The sequence below is a fragment of the Dendropsophus ebraccatus genome, chromosome 8, assembly GCF_027789765.1.
Source record: "Dendropsophus ebraccatus isolate aDenEbr1 chromosome 8, aDenEbr1.pat, whole genome shotgun sequence".
Lineage (NCBI taxonomy): Eukaryota > Metazoa > Chordata > Amphibia > Anura > Hylidae > Dendropsophus > Dendropsophus ebraccatus.
In genome coordinates, this window is record NC_091461.1 from 43,184,827 (window position 1) to 43,201,695 (window position 16,869).

The 16,869-nt window shown below is 46.3% G+C and overlaps 1 protein-coding gene across 1 annotated transcript in view; it reads right to left on the reverse strand.

Moving 5' to 3' along the window:
- REEP3 (receptor accessory protein 3) overlaps nucleotides 1–16,596 on the reverse strand; it is a 125,121-nt gene extending 108,525 nt beyond the window's left edge. Inside the window, exon 1 of the mRNA XM_069980278.1 lies at nucleotides 16,325–16,596. Coding sequence (XP_069836379.1) covers nucleotides 16,325–16,356 — 32 coding nt within the window. The 5' untranslated portion in view covers nucleotides 16,357–16,596. The remainder of the gene's footprint in view (nucleotides 1–16,324) is intronic.
- Nucleotides 16,597–16,869: the final 273 nt, after the last annotated feature.

Consider the following 16,869-nt stretch of genomic DNA (forward strand, 5'->3'; position numbering starts at 1 on the left):
TTTATCAAACTGAAGTAAAGTAGAATTGTCTTAGTTGCCCCTAGCAACCAATCAGATTCCACTTTTCATTTTTCAAAGAGTCTGTGAGGAATAAAAGGTGGAATCTGATTGGTTGCTAGGGGCAACTAAGACCTTAGGGTGACTGTCCACATCCTATTGCAGCTAAAGAAAAAAGGGCCCACTTACCCCAATTACCAGACTTCTTTAATTATTAGAAGCTTGCTTAAAGAATTTTAGTTAGATCAGAGTTGTTTCTTTTACTAACATTAGCAATGCTATAAACTTGTAATATATTGACTGCTGTCTACAGCAACCTGTATTCTGCATTCTCCACCATCAAGCGGTTGGCCAGGTACACTACCACCTGATTTGACATCAAGCATACAAACTCCATACATACATAATTCCAAGCCCTGCAAGCATCATGCACAAGTCACATTCTAATTATAAGGATGTGTGCTCAACACTCAATGGGCATCCAGCTGCTTCTTTGCCAACCTGACCACCCAGCAAACAGCTGCGACTCTCCCCGTCCAATATCAGGACAGGTGGGATAGTAAGCATGGTCACCTTCCGATACTAAAGGTTGAGACATGGACCTTATATAAGTCTTTGTGACGGACTCCTTATAGCAATGTCAGTTATGAAAAACAGGTTTGAAGCGCGGATTATCATGTACATAGCTGAGCAGGTTTGTGCTTGTAAAATACCACAGACCATACGGAACAAACATTATGTAACCCAGAAAAGTCAGCGCAGGGAAAGTTTCCAGTAAACAAACTAATGTGATAAGAGATCAGGCAGTACTCACGAGGTTCTGGTTACTGCGGTACTCCATGTCAGACCCAGGTCACATCTACAGCCCACCAGTGAAATATTTCACAAAGTGCTCTAACTGTTCCGTGACCAAAGAGGCGGCCACCACTGTGCAATATTCAGATGTGTATATGAGGGTCTATAAGTAATTTCCAAAAAATATTTTTATTATACCCAAAATGTTCCCTTACAGGATGCTGATCTAGCACATGGGTTAATAAGAAAAATCAACTTGGCTCAGACACTCCGACTCTTCTGCTGAATTATGTGTTAAGAGAGTCTGTAACATATACAGTGGTGCCTTAATTTGTTCCGGGACCGTGCTTGTAATCCAAATCTGCTCTTAAACCAAAGCAAATTTTCCCATAAGAAATCATAGAAGTGCAGACAATTGGTTCCACACCCCAAAAATAATGATTTATTTTTCTGAATTACATGTAAAACAGATGAAACAAAGATTAAGAAACAGCAGAATATGTGATATCATAAACTACTGTACAGTAATGGAGAGGATGGGAAACACAAGAGCTGAGAGAGACTGCAGGGAGCATGAAGGAATGAGCAGGGCTTATGTGGGAACATACATGCAGCACTCTCTGTCCGGGGAGAGAGGGGTTACAGCTATGGAGAGATTACCCCCACAGTCCTGTCCCCTGATGTAAGCCCCAGCCTGAAGTGGATCTGCTATGATTTGGAAGGTGAGGGAGACTTCCTGGGTCAGAGTACAGGGCTGTAGACCCCGCTATGCAGACCATGCCCCTCCTCCACTCGCGCTCCCACCCAGAACATGGAGCTCTTAAACCAAAGCAATGCTCTTAAACCAAGTCACAATTTTGAAAAACTGTGAGCTCTTAAACCAAAACGCTCTTAAACCAAGTTACTCTTAAACCAAGGTACCACTGTATGTATTTCTATAGCACCAACATATTCTTAAGTGCAGTACAGAGATGGTCATGAACTATATCATAAAGAAATGAGATGAAATACCCTCTAGTCCAAACTCTGGGGCCATATTACACAGCCCAATCTACAGGAGGAAGCAAGTACCGACCTGTCAGATCAGCGCTCGCTTTTTCCTTGTTCCCTGCTCACTGTCTGTGCTATTACACGCACATACAACAAGCCGAGAGAATCTTTGGATCTATGAGTGGCCCATAGAAGAGAGCTGCCACCACTCCTATTACACGGAGAACCCGGCAGCAGACCCTCGCTATCGTCATTCTGTATTTAGAACATGCTGAAAAACAACGATTGACGGCTGATTGTTGCCCTTCAATATGAGCTATTACTTGAAACAATTATCGTCCGGAAAAGCCACGTAAGGCCAATAATTGTTTCGTGTAATAGAACCCTTATGGTGCATTTACACAGACAGATTTATCTGACAGATCAGTAAAGCCAAAGCCAGAAACAAACTATAAACAGAGAACAGGTCATAAAGAAAAGACTGAGATTTCTCCTCTTTTCAAATGCATTCCTGGCTTTGGCTTTAAAAATCTGTCAGATAAATCTTTCTGTGTAAACTCACCATTAAACTCAACAATTGTGTACACCAAAAACCTAAGTTTAAAGTGACACTGTCACCCCCTTTTTGCATTCTGACTTCTCTACACAGGTGTAAAGGGTAAATTTATCAGTTTTCATACTTTATTTTATATCATACATCATGGTGCATGTTTCAGTAAAAAGTGATCTTTTATCATCTGCAGATCGTGTTAAGTGGGCGGGGCTTCACTGCAACAGCGCCACTTAGCCCCGCCCACATCATCGTCGTAGGATACGCCCCCCCCCCCCCTGTGACGTCATCACCAGGGGGAGTGGGGGAGGGGCATAGTCTGCACAGGGTGGTCTACAGCACTGTACTCTGACCCAGGAAGTCTCCCTCACCTTTCAAATCATAGCAGATCCCGTTCAGGCTGGGGCTTGCATCAGAGGACAGGACTGTGGAGGTAATCTCTTCATAGCTGTAACCTCTCTCTCCCCGGACAGAGAGTGCTGCATGTATGTGCCCACATCTGCCCTGCTCATTCCTTCAAGCTCCCTGCAGTCTCTGTCAATCCTTGTGTTTCCCATCCTCGCCATTATGGGGATCAGCAGTTTCATCCTGTACCTACAAACTTCTGCTGTTTTTCAGGTTTATGCCCTTACTATACATTATACTCCACATGCTGTTTGCTATACTGTAAGTAACTTACAATATCACATAATAAGCTGTTTCTAAATCTTTGTTTCATTTGTTTTACATATTATTTAGAATAAAAAAAATATAATAATAATTTTTTGGGTGTGGAACCAATTATTTGCATTTCTATGATTTGTTATGGGAAGTTTTGCTTTGGTTTAAGAGTGGATTTGGATTACAAGCACAGTCCTGGAACAAATTATGCTCGTAATTCAAGGCACCACGTTATTTAACAATCATTCGGCCAATAAAGTTTCTGTGTAACATGGCCTGACTGCACTGTAAATCACACCCAGAGAGGCACAATTACAACCCGCCAGCCGTATCTACTCAGGAGACAAAGACCATCCAATGTCTAGATGAAGATCATTTGTATACAGTGTGGGACCTAATAAAAGTAAGTTTTCACCAGATAGTCCCATCAGGCCATTGCCTCCTTCTTCATCCACAGTAGTCACAGCAGTCCCTTGTTATCCCACCTATCAGTCTAGTGCCTCCCTCCATTCCTTTCCCTTCCCTACAGCCATCATTAAAAAAAAATGGAATGTATCTATATTATATATATTGTGTCTCCTGTCACATGAGATATATTCAGTATAGCTGCTGTGTGCTATAAATCCAGCGGGAAGATACTGTCACTTAACAAGAGAATGGCCTTCGCCAATATTTATTCCCCAGACAATGCGTCTTGGAAACTTGAACTTTTGACATCAGAGCCTTGGATTGGAATCACTTCTAGGATAAGTCAACCGATGAGGGGGAGAAGTATATGAGTAAGTGGCTGACTTCACTGAGAGCTTTGAGCTGTAAACTGAACTGATTTAGGTTTTCTGTTTGCTGAAAGCGGAGGGCTTATAAAATATGTATACTAGATGGTTTTACGGTGTTCTCTTACACTATGCATCATTTAGAGGGCTCGGAGCATCGTTGTATTGGACACACAATTGATCCACCATGATCATTGATTTAAGCAAATAAAAAAATATATATATCAGCAGAGAATAATATTACAATCGGTCAACTAGCAATGGACTGAACGTGAAAGTATATCATGTGAAATAGGGTTATCCAGATGGTTACCTCTTCTCAGGATGCTTCTGCTGCAGATATAGTATAGTATATGGTAAACGTAAACCTTTTCAAAGGAGGAGCATGAAATAAATATTGTACTAAAAGAAAAATAGATCCATTAGGCTGGGGTTACACGGTGATATTGGCTACAACAGAGGTCAAGCAACCAAAGATCACTGTGTTACACAGTGTGCATCGTGCTACACCACACCTAATAATAGTAACTTAGGTCGTATTGTGACCAAAAGTGGCCGTGTCCACTGCTAGGCAACTGCCAGGTTGCAGTCACTGCACCTTTGGGTTAACTGTTCACTTGCCTTGGCTGCACTGCGTTTCACACAGCCATCTTTGATCATGCAACCTCTGTCATGACCAAAATGACTATGCAGCCCTAGCCTTAAAGAGGTCCTGTGGTCAGTATAGAAAAAAAAAATCATTCTAAAGCTAAAAGGCCCTATTACACAAAGCGACCGTTACGGCCGATCGCTTATTGTAATAGAACGATCAACAACAACAGCGATGAGGACATCAGCGATATACTGCCGTCGCTCCGTGTAATAGGAGCGATGGCAGTAGTCCGTCGCTATCCTCTATGGGCTGCCTGGATGATCTAGCCAGGTAGCTGCCTGGATGATCACCCACCCCCACCCACCTCCACCGCCTCTTACCCACTTGCTTTAAGCTGGATAACCCCTTTGATCAGAAGCAGATCAGTAGAAGACAACCTATGAATATGCCATAAATGTCTCATATGGAAATTCCTGTTTATCTTGAGCAAGGAGACCAGACACTTTAAGGGCCGTATTACACAATGACTTGGTGCATGCGAGCATCAATCTGCTAGACCAGCGCTCGCTTACTGAGCCCATATACAGCCCAATAATTGTATGGCAAGGGCTGTATATATCTATTGTTATGAATGTCGGCACAGCCTTTGTAAAATAATAAACTATACTTACCTCTCTATGTTCCCTGATGTCCTGCTAGCTTCTGCCCGCTCCCCGCAGTGTCTGAAGTGACATGCCGCTCACCCACTCACTGGCCGCGGCACTGTCCTGGTGATTGGCTGAGCGGCCTGTCACTTCAGACACTGCAGGGATCGGGCAGAAGCTAGCAGGACATCAGGGAGCGCGGAGAGGTAAGTATAGTTTATTATTTTCTTGACCCATTCATCAGCCGTTGGCAGAACATCACTACTATTACATGTATCGATGTGTGCCTGTTGGCTGCTCATTGTGTTCTGAACTTGGATGTAGGAAGAACAGCAGATCCTTTTTAAAACATACATTTTCAATGTAAAAAGAGCCTTGTCCAGCATAATTGTATTGGTTAACCAATATATTTAATTTCATTTAGGTTCATGTAATTTTTGGAATAAAGAAAAGGAACCATGTCATCATTGCAAGTTCTTCTAGACCAGTAATATGCCATAACTTGGCCTTTGTAGAACAGAGTGACACTGCTGACACATCTGCTTTGTCCTGAGTGATGAACCCTTCCCAAAAATATCAGTCATCTATTCTTAAGCTGGTAACCACTAACACCATCCAAACTATTTCACAACCGTGCGCTCACAAGATGTCATACAAACAGCCAGCAACAAATGCTCCAGACTACAGCAGGCACCTGTCCATGTCAGACACCTAGCTACATAATATTATTCAATAATTTACTACTATACCTCATATAAACTCAAAGGTCAATGAACTCTGCAGCATTCACGATCGCTTTTCTTCCATGTCTAAGTATAACATTAGGGCGGATTCACTACAAGATAACAATAGGATATAATACATGTAGGAGGGGCAGGAGCAGCAGAAGTATGGCTGAATGTTCTTACTTATATAAACAAGGCCCATCCCTTTAGGTTACATAAGATAAGAACATTTTGTCAGACATTGTGTAACCCAAAAAAGCTGGCCTTTTGGAATCAGGTTTTAAAAAATGCTATTTACATGGAGCAGGAACAAAATTCACCAGATAGTTGGCGTGAAATGCTTTGTGCTCAAGGGAGATGGACAAACAGATCTGGTCACAGTAAATCCGCAACAAAATCTGCATGTGTTACCCATGAACTGTGATGAAAATCTGATAGACGTTAAAGGCTCAACAGAGCTGGACAAAATACTGTAGACTGCACAAACCAATTAAAGTAATCTTAAAGGGAACCCGACGCCAGGAAAAGTGGCAGCAGCACAAAATAACTCATCCTACTGTGTGTCAAAGAGCGCAACCCGATCCCAATATGTTAAGAAAATGAACTTTTGAACTAGTGCACGCTGCATACTAATGACCTGTAAGAGAAGGTTCACACAGGCAAAATAATCCACCTGTTTATCAAAAAATAGCAGTGTTTAGTAAGAAAATCCTGCACCTACTGACTTTAATGGGAGATTTAGTGCTGAAAAGTAGTGACATGCCAGTTCTTTTAAGAGTGGTTCTGCAATGAAGCTTCCATTTAGGTCATAGGCACTTCAGGGCTGGCCTCTTTGTGTTGCCTGCAGCTCAGAAAGAGCTACAGTGTGATGGTTCTTGTGCCCATGCACATAACCTAACTAATCATCCGGGTAGGCAGTTCCAGACAACTACTCATGGTATCATAACCGTATTCACAAGTGAGCAGTGATCAACTAGGGAGGGTCTCACCCCCTCATTCACTGTCCTTTCTGGGACCTCTGAGCATGTGCAGTTCATGACGTTCCCCAGGGGTGATTCTAGCCTCTCTGCTGCCCGAGGCGAACTATAGAATGACGCCCCCCCCCCCCCCCCGTCAATCCGCCCACATTATAATCCACTACTGCCCCCCCCCCCACTGCTGTCCCCAATAAACATAATGTTTGGTCCCTTTCTGCACAGAGGATGTCAGGAGAGGAGGGGGCTAATCCTATAGGAGAGGTCCCAGCAGCACAGAGGATGTCAGGAGAGGAGGGGGCTAATCCTATAGGAGAGGTCCCAGCAGCACAGAGGATGTCAGGAGATGAGGGTGCTAATCCTATAGGAGAGGTCCCAGCAGCACAGAGGATGTCAGGAGAGGAGGGTGCTAATCCTATAGGAGAAGTCCCAGCAGCACAGAGGATGTCAGGAGAGGAGGGTGCTGATCTTTTAGGACAGGTCACAGCAGCACAGAGAATGTCAGGAGAGGAGGGTGCTGATCTTTTAGGAGATGGTCCCCCTCCTCCCCCCTTATAGATGGTCCCCCTCTTCCCCCCCTTATAGATGGTCCCCCCCCCTTATAGATGGTCCCCCTCTCCCCCCCCCCCTTATAGATAGTCCCCCTCTCCCCCCTCCCTTATAGATGGTCCCCCTCTCCCCCCTCCCTTATAGATGGTCCCCCTCTCCCCCCTCCCTTATAGATGGTCCCCCTCTTTCCCCTCCCTTATAGATGGTCCCCCTCCCCCCTCTTTCCCCCTTATAGATGGTCCCCCTCTCCCCTCTTTCCCCCTTATAGATGGTCCCCCTCTTTCCCCTCCCTTATAGATGGTCCCCCTCTTCCCCCCCCCCTTATAGATGGTCCCCCTCTTCCCTCTCTCCCCCCCCCCTTATAGATGGTCCCCCTCTCCCCCCCCTTATAGATGGTCCCCCTCTTCCCTCTCTCCCCCCCTTATAGATGGTCCCCCTCTCCCCCCCCCCTTATAGATGGTCCCCCTCTTCCCCCCCCTTATAGATGGTCCCCTCTCCCTTATAGATGGTCCCCCTCTCCCCCTCCCTTATCGATGGTCCCCTCTCCCTTACTGATGGTCCCCCTCCCCCCCTTATACATGGTCCCCCTCTCCCCCCTCCCTTATAGATGCCCCCTTATAGATGGTCCCCCTCTTCCCCCCCCCCTTATAGATGGTCCCCCTCTTCCCCCCCCCTTATAGACAGTCCCCCTCCCGCCCCTCCCTTATAGATGGTCCCCCCCTTATAGATGGTCCCCCTCTTTCCCCCCTCCCTTATAGATGGCCCCCCTCTTTCCCCCCTCCCTTATAGATGGTCCCCTTCCCCCCCCTATAGATGGTCCCCCTCTCCCCCCCCCTTATAGACAGTCCCCCTCCCGCCCCTCCCTTATAGATGGCCCCCCTCTTTCCCCCCCCTTATAGATGGTCCCCCTCTTTCCCCCCTCCCTTCTAGATGGTCCCCTTCCCCCCCCCTATAGATGGTCCCCCTCTTCCCTCTCCCCCTCCCTTATAGATGGTCCCCCCTTATAGATGGTCCCCCTCTTCCCCCCCTACCTTATAGATGGTCCCCCTCTTTCCCCCCTCCCTTATAGATGGTCCCCCTCTTCCCCCCCTACCTTATAGATGGTCCCCCTCTTCCCCCCCTACCTTATATATGGTCCCCCTCTCCCCCCCCCCCTGCACAGCAGATAAAACAAAAACAAAAAACAGCACACAACTCACCTGCCCTCCGTTCCCCCGTCGAGCCTCTCTGGTCTGGTCCCGGCTGATGTGCGGCTGCCCGGGGTGTCCCGTCCTGTCCCCGGCAGCGCGCGCATCAGAGAGCTCCCCGTGTGCCTGTGGCTGTGACTTCCGGCGCACGGGGATCTCTCTGATGCGTGCGCTGCCGGGGACAGGATGGGACACCTCCGGCAGCCGCACATCAGCCGGGGGACTAAGGCTGCATTCCCACGTTCCGTGATCCTGACGGATCACGGACGTGGAATGCATTTACCGGAGTCCCCCCGCGCCCGGACAGCATCTGTAATGAGATGCTGTGAGCGGGGGAGACTGTATTCATAAGCGCCGCGCTGTAGTAACAGCACCGCGCGGCTGATTTATTACAGCGCGGCGCTTATGAATACAGTCTCCCCCGCTCACAGCATCTCATTACAGATGCTGTCCGGGCGCAGGGGGACTCCGGTACATGGTACAATCAGTGGCGGATTATAATGTGGGCGGCCGCCCGAACCGCTCATATTATAGTCTGCCACTGAATGCCGCAGGGCCGTTTTAATACATTGGTGGGCCCAGTGCACAGCCCTCAAGAGTGGGCCCCCCCCTTCCCTTTCGGCACATTGTATAATGTACTGAATTTGCCCCCACACTGTATCAAGAGCCCCAATACATACAGTAGTTACCTTATAACACTATTTCCACCATACAGTGATTATATATTACATAAAAACTGCACTAAACAAAACAGAAAGATATCACCAATGATACCATTACATAAAACCGCCACATCATGACCCCTAACACTACAATCCTATAACAGAGTGCAGTTACATCCAGTGACTCACCGGGGGCGTCTTCTCCGATCAGAGTCTGTCACCTTTTCTTTTTCTCTCCATCCAGCCTGGGCCACCTTGAAGTCTTCTCCTGGCTGTGAATCTTCTCTCCAAAATCTGCCAGACAAATATTTTAGGCTCCAACACATACAGTAGTTAGGTCCCTTGTACCTCTATACAGTAGTTACACCCCTCTGTACTCCTACATAGTTACACCCCTCTGTGCCTCCATAGTTTTAAGGTGTCCCTGTAGTATATAGCCCCTCATGTGCTCCTCCAGTTATATACAGCCCTCCTGTGCGCTCCCCCATTAGTATATAGCCCCCCTGTGCACTCTCCCCAGTAGTATATAGCCCCCCCTGTGCTCTCCCACAATAGTATATAGCTCCCCTGTGCTCCCCCATAGTATATAGCCCCCTGTGCTCCCCCATAGTATATAGCCCCCTGTGCTCCCCCATAGTATATAGCCCCCTGTGCTCCCCCATAGTATATAGCTCCCCTGTGCTCCCCAGTAGTATATAGCCCCCTGTGCTCCCCAGTAGTATATAGCTCCCCTGTGCTCCCCAGTAATATATAGCTCCCCTGTGCTCCCCCATAGTATATAGCTTCCCTGTGCTCCCCATAGTATATAGACCCCTGTGCTCCCCAGTAGTATATAGTCCCCTGTGCTCCCCCATAGTATATAGCCCCCCTGTGCTCCCCCATAGTATATAGCCCCCTGTGCTCCCCCATAGTATATAGCCCCCTGTGCTCCCCAGTAGTATATAGCCCCCTGTGCTCCCCAGTAGTATATAGCTCCCCTGTGCTCCCCAGTAGTATATAGCTCCCCTGTGCTCCCCCATAGTATATAGCTTCCCTGTGCTCCCCATAGTATATAGACCCCTGTGCTCCCCAGTAGTATATAGTCCCCTGTGCTCCCAAGTAGTATATAGCTCCCCTGTGCTCCCCCATAGTATATAGCTCCCCTGTGCTCCCCATAGTATATAGACCCCCTGTGCTCCCCATAGTATATAGACCCCTGTGCTCCCCAGTAGTATATAGTCCCCTGTGCTCCCCCATAGTATATAGCTCCCCTGTGCTCCCCAATAGTATATAGCCTCCTGTCCTCCCCCATAGTATATAGCCCCCTGTGCTCCCCCATAGTATATAGCTCCCCTGTGCTCCCCCATAGTATATAGCCCCCTGTCCTCCCCCATAGTATATAGCCCCCTGTGCTCCCCCATAGTATATAGCTCCCCTGTGCTCCCCCATAGTATATAGCCCCCTGTCCTCCCCCATAGTATATAGCCCCCTGTGCTCCCCCATAGTATATAGCTCCCCTGTGCTCCCCCATAGTATATAGCCCCCTGTTCTCCCCCATAGTATATAGCCCCCTGTTCTCCCCCATAGTATATAGCCCCCTGTGCTCCCCCATAGTATATAGCTTCCCTGTGCTCCCCATAGTATATAGACCCCTGTGCTCCCCAGTAGTATATAGCCCCCTGTGCTCCCCAGTAGTATATAGCTCCCCTGTGCTCCCCAGTAGTATATAGCTCCCCTGTGCTCCCCCATAGTATATAGCTTCCCTGTGCTCCCCAGTAGTATATAGCCCCCTGTGCTCCCCAGTACTATATAGCCCCCTGTGCTCCCCCATAGTATATAGCTTCCCTGTGCTCCCCATAGTACATAGACCCCTGTGCTCCCCAGTAGTATATAGTCCCCTATGCTCCCCCATAGTATATAGCCCCCTGTGCTCCCCAATAGTATATAGCCCCCGTTCTCCCCATAGTATATAGCCCCCGTTCTCCCCCATAGTATATAGCCCCCGTTCTCCCCCATAGTATATAGCCCCCTGTGCTCCCCAATAGTATATAGCTCCTCCTCCCATATAACATTGAAAAAAACAAACACTGTTACTCACCTGGGTCCACGCGTTCCTCTTCTCTTCCCTCTTGTGGCCGCACTTCCTGCGGTCACAAGAGGCTGCACTCCCCTTACCCTCGCGCCGACGCTCCAGTGACGTCGGGCGCTAGAGGGAGAGTGCGGCCTCTTGTGACCGCAGGAAGTGCGGCCACAAGAGTGACTGACAGGGAGGGAGCCAATGGCTCTCTCTCTGTCAGTGTCGCTGCTGCTGCAGCGCTGACGCGCCGCAGCAGCAGCGGGCGGGCGGGGGCAGCGGCGGACGGGGGGGCCCTGCAGGGGGCGCCATGGAGGGGTAAGTAGATTACCCATCCATGGCGCTCCCCCCTGACAGGCTGGTGGCCGGAGCCCTGTGCGACCGCATTGGTCGCACATAGCAACGGCCGGCCTGCTCGGGGGGGCCCCTTTAACCAGTGGGCCCGGTGCACGTGCACCATGTGCCCTCTGGTTAAAGCGGCCCTGGAATGCCGCCCCCATGAAGACAGCTGGTGGCGCCGCCTGAGGCAGACGACTCAGGTCGCCTCATGATTGCGGCGCCCCTGACGTTCCCCCAAGCCCAACCCGTCCTTGCCACCCCTATCTTGCCAATCACGACTCAATAGGTGTCCAGAGCTGCCCACCCAGATGCCTGGTTATGGCTCATTGGCATATACCACATGGCAGTTTAAGTTTATTTTCTTCACATAGCAGGATTGGGCTGTGCTCTCCAGTGCACACTACAGTAAGCCAATCTATAGAAACCATTAACACATAAACAATGTAGCAAACTTCTAAGTGCAATACCTGGCTGGCTCCTGGGATTTGTCTACCCATGATCCCCATAATATATAACCCCAATTATAACACTACAACAGAAAATCACTGCTATTGCAATTCTCCCATTCCATTGATTTGGCTTTGAACCAGAGCTTAACTTGACAATGACTTTTACAGAGGACACACACCAAAGAAAGAATTCTTTGCCAATGATAACTATCACAGAATGGAGAGATTATTCTGACTGTTCTCAGAAGAACATTATCTTATCACACAGCCATTATTTCAATCATGAAGCCGTCGCTCATAAAAATGGTCACAGATAAAGAACATGACCATGAAGTGGGCCACAAATCTTCACATATGTCACCGGCTTAAAGCAATTTTCCGCAATGACAGAAATGTAAAGTAATTCCATCACTGGAGGTCCAGGAGGTGGAAAGCTCAGTCATGACAATAAAGGGGTTTTCCACCTAAGAGCAAAAAATGAAATGCTAGCTGCTCTTACTCACCAAGTCCCCCTAAGTATTTTGAGCTGTCTCCCGTCTTACTAGCTGCTGTCATTCCTACGTTTTTCTAAAAGCCGATCTATAACCAAGATAGGAAACTACATTTCCCATCATGCATCTGCCTGATTGGTCCATTTGTGTACTCGCTCCCTTAGCTTTCTTTCCTGCCCACTGCTGTCATTACTATTGCATAATCACAGGACAGTTTTTTCACTAATTTTGCATCATATTACCCCAATATGTATTCCATACTAGCTGATGAAGTAGCAGAGCTGACGCGTGCATGGTGTAGTTATGTGCTGCATAACGGCATCTGTTTACCAGGGGTATAGTGTAGGTTTAGATCTATGCTTGCTGACTGTGAATGAAAACATTTTAGTTCCATCCAGACACTAAAAACCTCCATAACACTTACAATATACAGAGCTGTGACACAAAGACAGGTATATATGTCTGCATTCAGTGACAGCAAGCAGAGATAGAACTAAAACTTTTCATATTACAGAAACCTAGGCTCTGGGACACATGCAAGTCTATGGAAGCAGCACAGGTGCATGGAGATGATGCAGATAATGTCTCCTGGGGTTTCAGTTACCAGGTCAACAGACAGCTAACCCTGCCCCCAAAGAGGAGATCACGTCCTGTGACTACAAAGGGAGGGGGGAGAGGGAGCTCAGCATGGTCAGAGTGGACCCAGAGTAGAGGACTTTAGACATCAAGAGCGGATAAGAATGAGAAAAAAACAGGGAAATGGCGCAAGATAGGTTATACATGTATATTAGACATAGGGTGGTATTGGGAAGGGGGATTGTTTAGAATATTGTTATTGTTACCAAGATAACCCCTTTAACTTTGTGTTGGAACACCTTGGTTTATCAACTTACTGATCCGCCATCAAAATCCAGGCATAGATGAACATCTAACTTGTTTATTCAGTGTACTCTCGGCTTCTAAATGCCTCCATGATTTCCTTGGCTATAACCTTATAGGTGGTGCACACAGGCAAAAACCGCACCCACGTGCACTCCTGTCCCATGGCGTTCTTTGAGCCACAAGCAGCATGGCGGAATCCAGTGCTGAAGCTCCTATTATAATTCAGAGGGGAATCAGGTGGAAACAAGTAATATGTCACTTGTTTTCCACCCAGTTCAATGTCTTCCATTAACGTCAATAGGAGAAAAGTGAAAACACATTTTTGTGGACACAAAAACTGACATCGGATTTTCACTAGTAGGAAAATCTGATGCAAATAGATTTCTATGGGTAGAAAGAAAAGGATTCACAGAGGCAAATCCGCACCAAATTGTGGACTTATATGTTACAAACATGTGGACAAATATGTTATTATTTTAAAAGTAAAATAAACAAAATCGATATATATCACATCTGCAGTTGCAGATTTATTGTGGATTTTACCTTCCTCACTAAAGTCAACAAGAAAAATCCACAAAATCCAACATCAAATGATGTGCTGTCCTGGTCTAGAGATTAGGAGCAAAACTACAGTAAGTTCGGGTTCAAAAAAATCTCCAAGTCTAGTATTTGAATTCAGATGCCTGGAAAAGATAGATGCAGCCCTAGAGCTGCCTGGACAACATGGCTACAGCCAAAGGCTATGTTCACACAACGTCCAAAAAAGGAAAAAGGCGTCCACTTTTTGTGGTTAAAAAGACGTCCGTTATTGCATCATTTTAAGTGACTTAAATAAAATACATTGAAGTCTATGGAAAAACGGACGTCTTTTTCACACACTGTATTAAATGACTGACATCTTTTGAGGCGGACGCATTTAATACAATTTGAGAAAAAGACATCCGTTATTCCATAGACTTCAATGCATTTTTGTCAACCAACTTAAAATGATGCAATAACGGACGTCTTTTTAAACACGAAAAATGGACGTTTTTTTTTTCTTTTTTTGGACGTTGTGTGAACATAGCCAAAGGCTGTATCCATGTTATCCAGGCAGTTTTAGAACGGACTTACTGCAGTTCTGCTCAACTCTAACCAGGTCTATTTCCGCTGCAAATTTTTTATGCAGAATGTGGATGAGAACTTTTGTAATCCTCGTTCACATGAGTGCTACTGTATTGGCTACGTCCATATGGAAGATCTTCAGCAAATATGCCACGTGACACTATCACTAGGAGCCCTGAACGTGGGAAACCTATTTCACAAGTGTAAACATTTACATTAAGAACAGTGTCCACAAAACCACATCAAATATATAAGAAGTTACAGCGGATTATTTTGTTACGCCCACTATTATATACGTCAGACTTCAAAACGATCTGTGACAAATATTGCCCTAAATGCAAAGATCAAAAAACATAAGCAGCAGAGCATGATACAACTCGTACAAACAGCGTCCAACTCAAAGTAACAGCGACAGCAGCAGCAGGCACGGCCACAATGGTGACGCTGGGAGTTGTAGTTACAGAACATCTTAAAAGCCACAGGTTGGAGGCCATAGTGCCAGAAATAAGATAAAACCTTCACATCTGCAAGCCCAAATCACTGCATGGCATTGATCTCCAACCTCAACCTTCTCAGGAGCTTTAGGTAAAAACCATATAGTGATAACAAACACTTATACCATCATATAGCGTGTTCCCCACAGCCATTATAGGCTGTCCACGTATGATAGGAGTTGTAGTTTTGCAACAGCTTAAAACCTTCAAGTTGGGAAGAACTGATACTGAACTTGTCATCTCCAGAGCAAACCAATAATCACTGCAAGACATTGAAAATCAGACTACAAATCCCAGCTCAAAGTGAAAAACATGATGTAACTTTCATGCAAATCCACTTTCTATGATCTTCGCTGTTCTTCACTCTGTGCTGGTGTTCCTCAAATCTACTGATAATATAAAGACACGTGAGAAAATATTATTTTACTGAAAGAGTAGTAGATACTTGGAACAAACTTCCAGCAGATGTGGTTGGTAAATCTACAATAACAGAATTTAAACATGCCTGGGATAAACATATATCTATCCTAATATAATAAGAAAGGAAATACTAAAAGGGCGGACTAGATGGACCCAGTGGTCTTCTTCTGTTTCTAGGTTTCTATGTTCTCCAACCTATAACTGTATAAAACTACAATTCCCAACGCCAAAGGTTGCAGTTCTGCAACAGGTTGGCCAACACTGGTCTACTCAATGTCTATAGTTTCCTATAGGGGAAGGTGTGATCACCCAGATTTAGATTTAGTATAAACCTTCATTCTTATACAAGGTGATGTCAGATGCAAACTCTATAGAGGCCCATTCACACCAAGCCATTCCCAAGCCTGTGTGTCCCATACTCAGCAATTCAAGGACATCATCCAGTATCATCTAGGACTGGGGGGCTTATACCTGGCTATGGAATCTTCATACATTGTCTATTTATGTAAACAATTGTATCAAAATGTCAAAGATTCTAGAGTTCTGTGCAAAGGGGCGACACTATGCAGCTGTCAATCATGATGGATGGATAGATAGATAGATAGATAGATAGATAGATAGATAGATAGATAGATGATAGATAGGAGATAGATAGATAGATAGATAGATAGATAGATAGATAGATAGGAGATAGATAGATAGATAGATAGATAGATAGATAGATAGATAGATAGATAGATAGGAGATAGATAGATAGATAGATAGATAGATAGATAGATAGATAGATAGATGATAGATAGGAGATAGATAGATAGATAGATAGATAGATAGATAGATAGATAGATAGATAGGAGATAGATAGATAGATAGATAGATAGATAGATAGATAGATAGATAGATAGATAGATAGGAGATAGATAGATGAGTATGATGTGCCACCCACAGATGAGGCCCAGGATACATGCAGTCCCATGCAATCTCTAGGATGACTTACACCACGGCCTTAGAGATGATCCACGACACCATCTTGCTGACAGCGCTGGCACCGCCCGGGATCTAAGCTGGCACAGGCTGCTTCCCCCTTCCGACAGCGGGCACTGCAGGGTCCCCAGTCTCCGGAGCGGGCCCCCGGTACACACACCGCACGGCCCGGCCGGCTCAGGCCCCCTTGCACGGTGTGTTGTTGTTGCCGTACGTCCACGATCCCGTGAAACTATCGCTACGTCACTCGCCCCACTCCCGAATTCTCGGGCTTGAAAGAGAAGGAGAAAAAAATGGGAACCGAATAAGCCCCGCCCCTCTGCGCCCTTCTCTGCTCCCTGATTGGCTGCTGGAGGAATTCCTGGCCCGCTGCCCGGCAGCGCAGAGAGACGAGGGAGGGGGGAGAGGAGGAGTGTGCGGAGGTGACCGGAGCCGGTGATGGGTATAGCTACCTGCTTCTTACCTGTACACATCCTCTGCTGTCACACTACAACTCTCAGCATCCTACAGATTACATTACACATATACATTTATGTTAATAGATAAAATGATTCTCCT